The sequence below is a fragment of the Lolium rigidum genome, chromosome 2, assembly GCF_022539505.1.
Source record: "Lolium rigidum isolate FL_2022 chromosome 2, APGP_CSIRO_Lrig_0.1, whole genome shotgun sequence".
Lineage (NCBI taxonomy): Eukaryota > Viridiplantae > Streptophyta > Magnoliopsida > Poales > Poaceae > Lolium > Lolium rigidum.
Window position 1 is genome coordinate 158,326,739 of NC_061509.1, and position 14,178 is coordinate 158,340,916.

Here is a 14,178-nt window from a genome sequence, read left to right on the forward strand (position 1 = left end):
AGTGAAGTGATGCCACGGTAGTACAATTTATAAATTAGTTAGTGAAATAGAGTGTCCCATTTTTTATGTTCATAATCCATTTACAATGGGTGTTTTCCTATAAAATAATGAATAGGTTGTATGCATCCTTTCAATACATACGTCAGGGGTCTTAACCTCCTTTTTGAAAAGAAAAGAAAAACCAGAGATTTCATGCAACTACAAAGTAACAAGGAGATCTTTCATTAGATGACCATGAATTATTGTTGATTGGGAAATGACTATTTCTATGTTGGCCAATAGACAGTCCGAGATGGAAAAATGTGTTGCCATACTCATGTTCAAAGAATTCAAAGAAAATATTTATGCAATGGTAAGCAATATGTTTTGACTGTGCAAGCCAATAATTTCATGTTAAGGTGACAAGTCAAGAAATAATACAATTCCAGCTTGACAAAACGCACGGTTTCAGAGGCCGGACAAAAATGGAAGCAGGGAAGGAAGTATTGCAAATTACTATCTGAGAATCGCGGAGATTTCTTTTATATATTTGGCTCTGCTTTTTCTTTGCTTTTCTCCTAGTCTTTGCTCTATGTTGCATCTTGTGGGGGCACTTCCTTCTCTGCGTCTGCCTCCCCGTCTGCAGTCTCTGCTGCAGCTGCAGCCTCCTCGTTCTCTTTCTTTGTCTGCGCAGTCTTGATGAGGTGGTTGTAGCTGCCCTTCTCCTTGAACAGCTGTGAGAAATGGATCTTGCAGTAGAGGATTCCGTTGAGGGCGGCGTACGAGGAGGTCGTCAGGGTGCAGCCACCATGGGAGCACCTGAAGCAGTTCTTATGGTAGCACTCGCCCTCCAAAGATAGCTGAACAAAAGACATCACGCTTAGCAATGTTGTTATGATCTACTTTATCGATGTTAACATTACAACATTCCTCTACCTTCTCCAATGGGTACACGGTTTTTTGGCAGGCTGCACATTTATCCTGGGTGCCAGAGAAGATAGAGGACATCTTGTTTGGAGCTTTTGACTGCGAGAAATTCCGAATTCGCAATGTGAATAATTGTCAGATGAGCATTAACCAATAGATATGTAAACATAAGCTGTGGAGTTAGGGGTACTGTTCCAGAATATCTCGGAACCATACCTGATCAGGCTTGTCTGTAGATTTCCCACCTGAGTAACGAAAAAAAAAAGAGGATTCAGAACATATCTATAGCTCATCAGTATGGAACATTACCGAAACCAGTACTGTGGTTTAGCATTACCTGTCGTAAAATTCTTTGAGAAGCTCCCTGACTCCTTGAAGAGCTGCTCAAAGTGAGTCTTGCAATAGAGGACACCATCCATGGAAGAGTAGCTGCACATCTACAGACCATGTACAAAATCGAAACGAAAAAAATCTTCAGAAAATTCACATTGTGAACAAATGTAGAAATATATAAAAATGAAACATGTATGTAGCACTCAATTCGGCGACAAAATAAAGCATCACAACAGCACATTATCTGCAGTCGGATACAGCACGAAAAGCTGAGCTCTGGCAAGGAAGGGAAATGCATACCGACAGGGTCCCCTTGCAGTGGCTGCACTTGAAGCATGTCTTGTGGTAGGAGACACCGTCGGCGGTCAGGAGGTCGATGAAATGGACGGTCTTGTCGCACGTCTTGCACTTGTCCTGCGTGCCGGTGAAAGACATGGTGATTCGCGCCGGTGATCGACCGAGCAATGGAGACGACGCACGACCTCCTTCTTATTCAGGCGCGTCTCCTTCAGCTGGCTGGCGATCGACGTGCAGGCGAGGATGGGAGGAGGTCTTTCAGAGGAGCGAGCGTGGCACCTCGAGAACGGGATGGAGACAGCAATGGCTGATGCTTTAAAATGGCCGGGGCCTGATGGGTTTGGGAGCGAAGATAGGAGATGCATGGGCTCTAGACCGCACAGACCCAGTCAAGCGGAATGCTATCGTTTTATTTTGGGAGGGGCACCATCTGTCCCTGGTTTGATCTTTGCTTAATTCCTTCTCCGGTTCTCCTGTTTTCATGCACGTGTCGTGTCTGGGTGAAATGAAATGCCCGTCTGTTCCAGGTCGTGTAAGCCACGAAGAACGACATGCTCAGATGGATGTTCCTCTCCACCGAGCCGATCGTGCGTGGCTGTTGTTACTTTTGCTTCAAAATATAGTAGCCTGTGTGTTTTTGGCTCAGTTTAAAAAGATATAAAACTGATATGTACGTCAAGATTCCGTAATCAGACTAGAATTTAAATAAGGTTTTTTCCAAATCGTCTACTCTAGCTTTATTTCTTCGATTTTGTTGCTCAGTCAATTTATTAAACATTAAATATGATGAGCGGAGATTCTTGTGAATGAGCTCTTTTTTTTTTGGCTAGGCAAGGATGCATGGGTCAGGCTGAAACGGGCTACATCTACTTGGGCTTTCTTTTTGACTAGCTTATGGCCGCTAGGCCTAAGGCCTTTTTTCATTTGTGTTTATCCTGTTATTTTTCCTGGAGAGGCCACTTAGGGCTTCTTTGGTCCAAATGATTTGTAACAGAATTGTGTAGGATATAGATTTCAATGAGAATTTTTCCTACACTAGTTGTTTGATTCATAGAAACATATCATATAGAAAATAATCCTATATGAATTTTGTAGTGCAAATCTTATAAGAACAAAATATTAGATCATATCTCATAGAAAATCCCTTTGCTACAATTAAAGAAAACTCATCTTTCCATAGAATTCAACTAGGTATGACATCACAATCCTATGATTGTCCTATTCCTATACTTTTCCTATCCTATAAATCAAAGCAGCCAACTTTTTCCCTTGTGGGATTTTGTCCGTGGGTTCATTTTTTGTGTTTTCCTAGATCATTGTGAGCCTTTGATAACTCAAGCACCCATCCATACAAGAAAAAATTCATTGTCTTATTTTTATGTTCATTTAAAGTTGTTTCCTTTTTTATTTTAAGTGGGAGATATTTTCCAGCTTTAAGTGTGGCTACAACTATGATTTTTTTTTGTTACAAGCGGAGTTACAACTGAGGTTTTTCTCCAGTTTCAAGCGTGGTTGCAGTTGAGATTTCTCTATTTGCAAACAGTTATACAACTTAGATATCTATAGTTGGAAGTAGGGTTGGGACGGAGTATTTTTCCAGTTGCAACTAAGATATTTTTTTGTTGCTACTCGGATTACACCTTTTTTTTGCACTTGCATGTATGGCTGCAACTAATATTTTTTCTAGTTACAAACGAATGCAATTAAGATATCCCTTTTCAAATTGGGATCCAAGTGAGTATTTTGGAACGATGGATGGGTTGCAACTGATTTTTTCCACCGCAGGTGCAATTATTTTTTGGGTGAAGAATTAGCAAAATCATTTTTAATCTCTTTTGGCACTAGAGGATTACAAGGCAGAAAGGATATATTGCATAGGAAATATGTGAAACACTATCGAATGGAAAACAACAAGCGAAGGGGTCAAAAACCAGAACGTATTCATTGCTGCTCTCAACCACACATCCACGCTATCTTGCAGCATATAGAAGGGGTCTAACAGCCGGTTGCATGCGTACATTGTTTTGCCGGATCGATTTTTTATGGGATCGATAACTCCCACATACAATGAGCGTTAGATGAACCCTTATTTCTTATGAACCATTTTTTTACATCACTAGACATTTCACCATGAATTTGGTAAAGAAAATGCAGAAAACTAAACAGGAAAAATGCTGAAACAAAATGCTTGCGTCCGGGCGACCGATCTTGTGCATCGATAGGTCGCCTTGGCCATCATTATGCATGTATTATCTTCACCCTACACCGACCTCGGGTGAACCACGTGATGCAGCCACTAGCTCTAGATCCATGGCGTACATCGCATTGGCATCACGGGCGAGCGACATGCTCGCTGCTGCATGCTCCACCTTTACCGGTGATCCTTCTACATTGTCCTCCTCCTCCAAAGAGGTGGATGTCCATAGCCATGAATAACCTTCAAACTGAGGTTGATCGCAGTGTGGGCCTCGAGAAGATTAGGAAGAGACAAAAAAATGATTAAACTAACTAAGCGCAGCTTCGGCAAGTCAGATTTATGTCCGACGATGCCGAATAGGAGAGATGTCGCCATGGACGATGCTACATTTAAGTTTTTTCGCGGACTATTCAATGTTGCATATGTGCTTCCGATTGGTAACAAAATTTTATGTGTTTTGTTGTAAAAGCACACACAAGATGATGCAAGGTTTCTAGTCGTTTTCTACTCCATTCGTTCCAAAATTCTTGTCGTCGTGGTTTTAGCTCAAGTTTGAACAAAAACCATGACAAGAATTATGAAACGGAATGAGAACAAGCTTATGTTTCTTCTCAGATTTTTTTAATATTGCAGGTGTGCTTTCAAAATGTTGCACACATATGTATTTTGTTGTCTTAATATTTCGAAATGTTGTGAATCTGTTTGTGCATGATTCTGTAACATCTTCTTGCATTTTTTTGTTGTGTAATGAACTTTTTGTTGCATTTTTTCAAATTGCTAGGAAACTATTCTCGACGGTTGTCATCTTCCTAAAAATGTTGCAAAAAATTGTTGCATAACCACCTATTTGTTGCATTACTACTTCAAGAATTTGGACACGCAAATGATTTGTCCACCCGTAAATATTTACATGCGAGGATAGTGATCTATACACAACACGAGGGTTCTAGGATTTTTGTTGCCAGTTTATAAGTGTTCCTATGGTCTCTCCGGAAATGCGCTTTTGATCCCATGTACATATGCTCCTGCCACCGAAAAAGTACTTTAAAATATCAAAAAAAATGCCAAACAAAAATTTCATATGGACGTAACAACATTTTATGTATGCACGCCAAGTTTCGTGGAAAATCGACTTTTAGAAGTTTTTAGCACCAATTTTTTTTTACATATGACACAAAACAATACAGTTTTTCGTGAAACAACTTTACGAGCATATAGAACATCGAGATACACGTGTGGAATTTTTTGTTCGAATTTTTTGAATTTAAAAATGCGTATCAAACAGATTTCAAAAATCAGGAGCATATGCTCCTATGTGTAGTAATGCCTGCTTGTCCAGTACGTGCTAAAAAGCTATACAGCTACAAGAAATGTCTTTTTTAGGTAGAACAAAATAAATAAGTATCAATGTTCAAAACTCGATGGAAACTTTTCAAGCAGCAAATGGTCGGTGGTAGTCATAACTGGACCTATCAAGGCCATATCTTGTTAGGACCCTCTCCCTTTGCAGCTCTCTTGATAGACGCTTACAAATATCCGAGGAGGGCTGAAAAGTTGGAGAAGACGGAGCGACTTTTCCCCCGTCCCATCTCCTTGCGTCGCCTCCTCCTAGCGACTGAGGGGGCGAAACCCTGTCCCGCCGCCGCACCACCTCCCTTCCCCGTCTCCTCCTCGTCGCTCCCCGAGGCGCCGCCGGTCAAGCTCGCGCCGCCGGTGAAGGGGGCGGCGGGGTTCTTGGCTCTCGGCTCTCCGGCGCGGAGATCAGTGGAGGAACAGGCGTGGAGCTCGTCTTTACCGGTGCAAGTGCTCTGCCGGCGCCTCCTGCTCCGATCTGCTCTGGTTGGAGCGGACGCGGGCCAGGGTGGTGTCGGCGGGTGCTCGTCTCGGTGGGAGCCAGGGAATCTGAGGCGGCGGCCTCGAGGGATGAGGGCGGCGCCGCCAACGGCAGGGGCGCCGGCCGGTGCTGTGGGCTGCTCCTCTTGGCTGCGCGGGCGGCGAGGAAACGGAGGCTGCTGCTCGCGAGGCAGAGGACCCCGTCCCCCACCTAAGATCTGAAGACGGCGATCTCCCTGCGTGCAGTTCCCACCCTGCTGTGGATGGTGCCTGGCGATCTCACCGTGTCTGCAACGTCAGGGCGTCAGGATTTGGAAGCGCTGGGCCGGGGGAAACCCTTGACCGACGAGGGCGGTCACGTCGGCGACGACGCTTTGCGTCGTTCCCCTCCCTGGAGGCATCGACGAGGTTCATCTTCCTTCCCCCCTCCTCCACCCGGGTGAAAACCCAATTTTTTCGGAATGGGTGGCGGCGGCGCGGTGGCGTCGTTCCCTTGCTGAAGGCGCCGCCTTGGTTGGTGGAGGGGTGATGAGCTGCGTGTGCCGGGGGGTTGCCTGTGGCGGCTCCGCCGTGTCTTCGTTCAGCGGCTGCAGTTCTAAAGCTTGCGTCTTGTTGGTTGGTCTTTGTGGCGGTCGCAGATGATTTCCGTGGGCTCACGAGCGGAGGTGTTCTTGTTGCTTCTCCGACCCGGGCTACCGTCCCGTATGACCTCCGTGCTCTAGGGAGCTTTTCCCCCTCGCAACGGTGCATCGCCCTCGATCCTGGGCGAGAAGGTAGGGTCCTTCTTCGGAGGCGGAAGCGGTTGTTCTTACTTTGACGGCTGGCCAAGTATTGTCGATGACTGGTGCACCCCAATGGCGTTCCTTCCCGGGGTGTCTCCTCCTATGTTTGATCAAGCGGATGGACGAGGGCCTCGACCGTGATGTTGTGTTTCTTGTTGTTCCTTTCTTATGGTGTGAGTTACCTATAAGCTGATCTTCAGCACTATGTACTTTACCGATGTGGCGTTATTAATTTAACACAGGCCAAGGCCTAATGTTTAAAACAAAATATCTGAGGATATGTGACGAACAAGCTATCCACAAGGATTCGTAAACACACGTACTATGACATCTTGTCCTCACCTTGGCTCTGATTACGCATTCACAATCCCGCTTGCCCTTGTAATTAGCTGGCAAAGTCTAAACAATTTGGCATATGTATGCGGAAGTTTTCAAGACATGAAGGCGGGGGCGGCACATGAGGCACACGGATGAAATATCAATCATGTACGATCAGGACATTTAAATCGTGTGTGTTAAGCTCCTTTTGATTGTCTTTTAAGCATGACAGCCAGCTAGGGCCACAACTTACGTATAAAAACCGGTAGTAGACTAGTAGGCAAGAAGGGAGATGAATAGTTCATATTTCAACCTGGTAGGCAGAAGCAAGAAGGGAGATAAATGGGGAGACTGGAAAATGGAGGCCGAGCTATATGTATCTCTTTATTTTTAAAAATTGAGAAATTATATTTTTAAGCTTTAAAAAAATCTGATGAAAATCTTTGATGTAGTCAATGATGGAACCTACAAACATGCAAAGTCTCAATGTGAAATTCTTAGTATTTTAGGCTACATAAAAATGATAAACGTGTGGATATGAGAATAGTGAATAGTGCACATTTCAAAACTATAAAACCTGTCAGATTTTGTCATTTTTGTGTAATCTACATGTAGCTCGGCCTCCGTTTGTAGTTTTCGGATAAATGGGTCAGATTTCATCCTGATTGTAGGCCAGCTTAGTAGATACTATTGCTCGCACTAAGTGATGTATAGTGTCACACATGGTATTTTTTTTGTTGAGGAAAACACACTTTCTTAAGCACATGAGCCGTCTCATTAAAAAGTTTCTAGTCCCCTTCGGTATCCTGATATGGATAACATACTTTTGCACCCCTAGCCCACGGGCTACAACTTTATTTTAGCGGGACCATAAGCCAGAACTAACGGGCAATTTCAATATGACGCTTATTATAGCATTTGTTAGTCAATGGTGGTTGAACTATGCCGTCCTGTGGAGCGACCACCTAATTAATTTTTTTTCTGTTATGTTCTGTTTTATTTTTGAGTTTTTTTTTATTTTCATGTTTTTGTAATTTTCCTTTCGTTTTAGGTTTTTACAAATCATAAGATCTTTATTTGTATAACGCGCTAACATTTTTTAATCTTTTGAATTATTATTTTGTATCGCGTGAACATAATTTTGTCTCGTATGAACATTTTCTGAACTACATGAATAATTTTTCGCATGCAAACATAATTACATCATAACTTTATGACCATTTTTCTTGATCTCTTAATAATTATCAAGATAAAAATTTGTAACCCATAAATTTTGAGGTTTGTCTGAAAAGAAGGTGGTAGATTTTTTTATTTTTTTGAGCGTAGGTGGTAGATGTTAATGGCAGCATACAGTGCGGCCTACATCAAAAACCCTTCAGGTGATGGGCCGCAAACGGGCATCAAATAAGAGCGCCATAACTACTTGTATTTTTTTTAAGGAAAGCCCACCAGCGCTTAATTATTATTGGAAAGAGTGTTACATCTCAAATTACAAAAAGGCAAAGCAAATTCTGGAGGATCCCACTCCCAACTACGAGGCTCCTTCACGTAAAAAAAAACTACGAGGCTCCATAGAGCTATAAGAAAATTTTGCTAATTTGTTTTTCTGGAAGCATGCAGCCCTTTCATTTTATCAAAATATGAGGAATATAAATGTCATCAGGCAGATCGATGAGCCAAACATGTCCTCCTACAGGTGGTGACAACACTAGACACGCCAAGTTATGCGCCTCCTTGTTGGATGATCGACTCTCGTGTACAAACATGGCCTCCAAAACCTTATTGCACCCGTCTTTATTTCTCTAATATAATATGACTATAACTCCTCGGATTTTCCCCTTCAGTGCTTTGATGACAAGAAGGCTCTCCCCTCGGACTCTGACTTGTGGCGCGACGCGAAGCCCGCTACTCTGCTTAGTTGGGAGCTCGGGCGTGTAGGTCAACACGTGCCTGCCGTCAGCAGTGGTGATCGATGGACACCGAGGCTCGCCGAAGGGAAACTCCTTGCTTGACTACTCCGCTCACCTACGGTTTTGGTACCGGCATTTCCATCCACTCTATCTAATTCATGCGCGGCCAGGTTAGCTTCCGCAATGCAAGCCCAACAGGCCAACATATCTCTGCAGACATAAGTCCAAACTAGTACATGGACGATATCACACTCCACAGTACATGCCCAACAGGCTAACACGATCTTTTCTTTTCGCGGGGGAAGCCCATCATATATTCAGGGGCTGAAGTTATTTTCGTGTGCTTTCATTCAGAAAACCCTTCTTGCTCTCAAGAAGAGGGACAAAGAAAAAGAAAAATCGTATAAAATTTCTCATAACTCATAGCGAACCGTATATATATGTGTATGATCGATATAGGACAGTGGACAACGGGACCGGCATCAACCTACCCTATTTTTAAAGTGATCCATTTTTATTCAAATTGTCCTGTCATTGACTCATCGCTGGTCCTTGCAAATGTATATACATTTGATCAGTAAGAAACTACAAATTGCGGAGGCAAGTTAAAACTGAACTGTCTAGTTATGGACCACTTGGCCACTGTATCAAGTAAGCAAGGGTCAGGTCAGGTAACATACTAACATATATGGACAAAGGCGAAATTGTGTGATTTGACGTAGAGGAAGCAAAACTGGAAACGGAGGGAAGATTCAATATATCAAACTGCTAGCCTCAACCAACACCGTAATCTACATCATCTATACTTACGAGCATTGGCATTGTCTGAAGAAATAGCATGCCCTCACCAATGGAGTATATGACTTTGTCTATAGAAACGTATCACCAATGGTGTTTGGTCTACGTCTAGCTAGTATAGGCATTTCCTGATTTGCAGAACTAGTACTGTAAGGCAGAAGTACATATTCTATATATTGATCTGATAATGAGACGAAAAAACAGATAATCCTATATGAAAAAGCAAAGTCCCAGTACATACCCAATATGCAATATTAGCTATAGTACTATCAGAACGCAGACATATCCGGTTAGATAGATAGAAAAAGAGATATCCCCATATTTATATAACCAGTGCCTTGTTTCAAAAAAAATATTTATATAACCAGTGCAAATCAACCGAATATAATGGAATAGCCCCGTTGAGTCTGAATGTAAAGAGCTCCATCTTTCTGAAGGAATCAGCAGGAAACTGCTCCATCTTTCTATAAGAATCAACAGCAAACTGATCCGGCCGGTACTGCCCTTCATTCCATTGGCCAAGAATGGGTTTGATACCTAATTGTCTGTATATTTCAAGTTATAGAAATGACAATGAAATCCAGAGCATGTTTTATAGTTCTATTACACCGATAAGTCATCGGTGGATCTCCAATGGCATGAATTTCTACTTTTCCCCCATCATTGTCGCGGCAGAATTTCACCCTTTTTCTGTTCATCATTGCTACTTTATTAAGCTAATCGTGTGTATATTTCCCTCTATATATAGAATTGATTACAAAAATGGAGCATGTTTTCTAGTGCTATTTACATCAACGACTCATCGCTAGACATCCAATGGCACGGTTTCCTACTTTTCTCCCATCATTGTCGCGACGAATTTAACCAACGCTGATTGCGAGCGTTTAGGTGAGCTCTCAAACTCCAAACCGTACCCCGAGTGGCGTAGATAGCAGCGGTCGGCGTCAGAGTTGTTATACTTACCAACCCGGTACTAGGTACATAGAAAATCAACCAAACAGATAGCGAAATGCACACGCGTCTGAACTTTCCTCCTCGTGCGTCATCTGAATCGGACTGTCGGTGTCCCGGATTAAAACGTGTCTGACTACTATGATTCCCCTGGTTAACGTTGCACATCTGACTCGTGTAGTCTAACCTTCGCCCTTGACTTGTACACAGCAGTAATAGAGCATTACAGTGAGGTGCCAATTAGTTCCATGTCATGTGATCTGATCGACTGAAGAACATATTAACATGTTTCCTGAAGTTGTGCGGCGGCCCACCCTGTCTCCTACGAGTTTAGATGCCTTACGACAAACAACTCCGTGATGACAAAGGGCAGGAGATCAGGTCAAAGAAGCAAAGGGCCACCGCTAATCCTGGACAAGGAGAACCAAGGGCACAAGTAATGCAAGTACTTGCGTTTGCTGCTCCAGAACATGTACGATAATGGATGGCAATGCTGCACAGTTGCGGCCGTCCTGCTTGTGTAAGGCGTCCGCATCCATCGACATACATGATGATCGTGGTGGGCACATTATTGGAGCTGGAAATATAATAACATTGCTGCAGGATTGGGCCGATTTAAGCCAGCCGCCGGGGACATCATCATGTCACCCAAAGACCAAAGTACCACCACAAGGAGTGCATGTGTGTTAGTATCTGAGTTGTACCCTTTCGGCGTCAACATTTCAGGCATGAGGTTTAGCTGTGTGCTTGAATGAGATAGCACGTAACTGTATGAAGTTCGTCCCTCGTTTTAGTTGTGCAATCTTGCGAAACATCTTCTTGGATCCTACTCTTTGCAAACTGGAATTTTGCAACCGGTGATCACAAACGGTCTGCCACTAAGTTCACTTCTCTTTATCTAAAAACTAGGTTTACCTGTTGCTGCTATTCGGTGAAGCAGATGTTTGGCCAGTCATGTGGCCAATTATTAGTTCATAGAAGTTAGTACTCGGAGAATGCACGAGAATGACTGTTTCATTTAGACCAAACTGGAAACGTGAATTGAATTACAGAATATCCTTTTGCCGTTTACAAAAAAAAATCACTAAAACACATCTCTAAGGGGTGGACTAACAAAAAGACTGAGTTTAAGGTTTTAACGCATGACCTGGACTCTAGCCTAATGACTAAAATAAACTTACAATCACGACAGATGTTGAGGTACTCGAAATTTTGGCTTGAGCCTGGTTGAGTCGACTCACCAATTTGTTCACTATAATAATATATACTACCTCCATCCGCAAAAGGATGTTTTGGATTTGTCTAAATTTAGATGTATGTAGACACTATTTAATGTATAGATACGTTTCAAATTTAAACAAATCTAAAACATTCTTTTATGGAAGGAGGGACTAGATTGTTTTGAAAACTTTCAATTTTCATTCTACCAAACTTTGAAAAAAAAAGTCCAACCTTCTGAAAAGAAAAAATCAAATTGTATCCAATGATACTAAGGAAACATAGACTGATTCACTACAATTGTGTCAATTTTATGGAAGTTTATATTTCACATTTCATTGAATTGTGGACAAGCAACCCAAACTCCTAAATGGTTGGTCCAAACTCAAGTATGTACATATTACTAAGGAATCATATATCGATGTTTGGAGTTGTGTGTTAAAATATGGAGTTTTGTACAATTTTCTTCTAAAATATGGATGTTTGGAGTTCTTTTACTCCACCTGATAGCGATATGTTTTGTACACAAATACAGTGCAGGATCTACATGCGGAGGTGATAGGTGGTTTGTATGGATACATTTTTTGTATTTTTATATTTAACTTACTCTTTTCTCTCGGTTATTTGTACCGCCTCTCATGCCTTCCTTCGATTTAAATTATTGTTGCATTAGCTCTAATTTAGGATTCAAACTATGAAAAAAATAGTGCAAACGTATGCATGTCTTGAGAAAATACGATTAAACTTTCATGAAACTACTTATTATGTTGCTCATAATGACATTTGTTGAGTTAAAATGAAGATGTGTGTATTTAACTAGATATGTAGTTCGTCGTCGTGCTTTATTTCTTTCCATACACACATATTGACCTCTATCTGTCCAACAACCCGGTTCTTCAGAATCGTTAATATAAGTATTGATGGTTTTTAAGTAGAAAGTGTGTTTTATTAATCTACTTATGGTATCAATATTTGATCTCTTGTTGTACAATTTTATTGTAGTCCTAATTATTAGTACTAAAAAAATTAATGGTAACAATTGTTTTAAAATAATTCTACGCAATTTAAAATTAGATCCCATAATGGAAATGTTGCAATTCCAATGGATGTTAAAAAGGAAGGGGTGTCCTAGTGTGATGCTTGCTTTAAATATTTCGAGGAAAATTCCGCCAAGAAAGAAATTAAGATATTTCATGTACATAAGTTATATTTACTTCCTACATGTCTATTGGTATTATTGCATTTTCTTCTATATGAATTACTACTTATTAGACATGATTTGATGCTTACAAATGCACCTTTAGTTTTTCAGGCATATCATCCTCGTGATTCCTTCCTATGATACATGTTGTCTTCTCACCTAGAGGTTGGAGCCGATTCAATTGGTAGTGCTCAAACCATCATATTTTGTATCTTGTTTTGTCGGATTCCAAAGATAGATGAATTTCACACTCATGCATCAAATTATATCAGACAAATATTTGGATATGGTACTAATAGACCAAAAATATGAATATCCACATGCATTCAAAAATATATATACGAGGAACATATATAAAAATGCATGATAAAAGTCCCAAATGAAATACAACACAAATATAGTAACATATTACACAAAACACATGTACAACTATAATTTGAAGAAAAAATGTTTGCATACAAAGTACGAATCTATAAATTAACGTGTTATAAACTAAAACTATATATGAACAATGATTAAGTAGTAATATTTGTACACATATAGAACACTATAAGGTATCAAGTGTGTGTGTCATCTCATAAACATACATGGCATCCACATACTTATAGTTAACACTAGGTTAGGGTGTGCTATATGAGTTGTACTTTTTCTTCCTCTTCATTGAACCATGAGGTTTAGATGTGTGCTTGGAATCAGATAGCACTAACTATTATGAAGTTCATCCTTTATTTTAGTTGTGTAAGCTTGCACAACCTCTTATTGGATCCTACTCCTCACAAATTGGAATTTTGCAAACGGTCATTACAAGGGGTCGGCCACTATGTTCTACTTGTCTTTATCGAAAAACTAAGTTTACTCTTTGTTGCGAGCCAGCGAAGCAGAGGTTTTCCTTGTCATGCGGACAATTATTAGTTCATAGAAATTTTTACTTAGAGCATGTACGGGAATACATGTTTCATTTAGACCAAACTGGAAATTTGAATTGAATTACCGAATAATTATGGGAACACACCTCTAGAGGGTGTCATAACCAATAACATTTCTAGAGGATTTTAACGCATGCCCAAAACTCTAGGATAATGGATAAAAAACAATATATAATCGTGATAGTTAGCTAGTTGGTGTACTAAAAATCTTGGCTTGATCGAGTTGTTCACTAATTGATTTATTATAACTATTTTTGAACTTCTAAATTTACAGATCAAATTTTCCTGAACAATGAACAAATACCGAAGTTCCAAAAACCATCATAAATTTTCCCATAATACTTAAGCAAAGTAAGTCGATTCAATACAATTTTCTATAAAAATTTATTTCATATTTGGCTGAATTGTGGAAAAATAGTCCAGTCTTGCCTAGACAAACTATGTACAAGAAGTTAAAAATATCGACGAACGTAGACTGATTTACCGGAAAAAAATAATTTATTTGAAA

The 14,178-nt window shown here is 40.8% G+C and overlaps 1 protein-coding gene across 1 annotated transcript; it reads right to left on the reverse strand.

Annotated features, from left to right (window-relative positions):
* Positions 1 to 569: 569 nt before the first annotated feature.
* On the reverse strand, positions 570 to 1,674 carry LOC124687546 (LIM domain-containing protein PLIM2b-like). The gene is made up of 5 exons (XM_047221321.1): positions 1,540 to 1,674; positions 1,244 to 1,343; positions 1,123 to 1,151; positions 916 to 1,005; positions 570 to 839 (listed from the first exon to the last, which is right to left on the reverse strand). Exons 1-5 carry the CDS (start codon positions 1,672 to 1,674, stop codon positions 570 to 572), a joined length of 624 nt encoding a protein of 207 aa, XP_047077277.1.
* Positions 1,675 to 14,178: the final 12,504 nt, after the last annotated feature.

Coding starts and splice junctions, on each gene's coding strand:
- LOC124687546 (XM_047221321.1), bottom strand. CDS start 1,674: ATGTCTTTCACCGGCACGCAGGACAAGTGCAAGACGTGCGACAAGACC. Junction 1,006..1,122: donor CTACAGACAAGCCTGATCAG/GTATGGTTCCGA, acceptor AATTTCTCGCAG/TCAAAAGCTCCAAACAAGAT. Junction 840..915: donor CCGTGTACCCATTGGAGAAG/GTAGAGGAATGT, acceptor TCTTTTGTTCAG/CTATCTTTGGAGGGCGAGTG.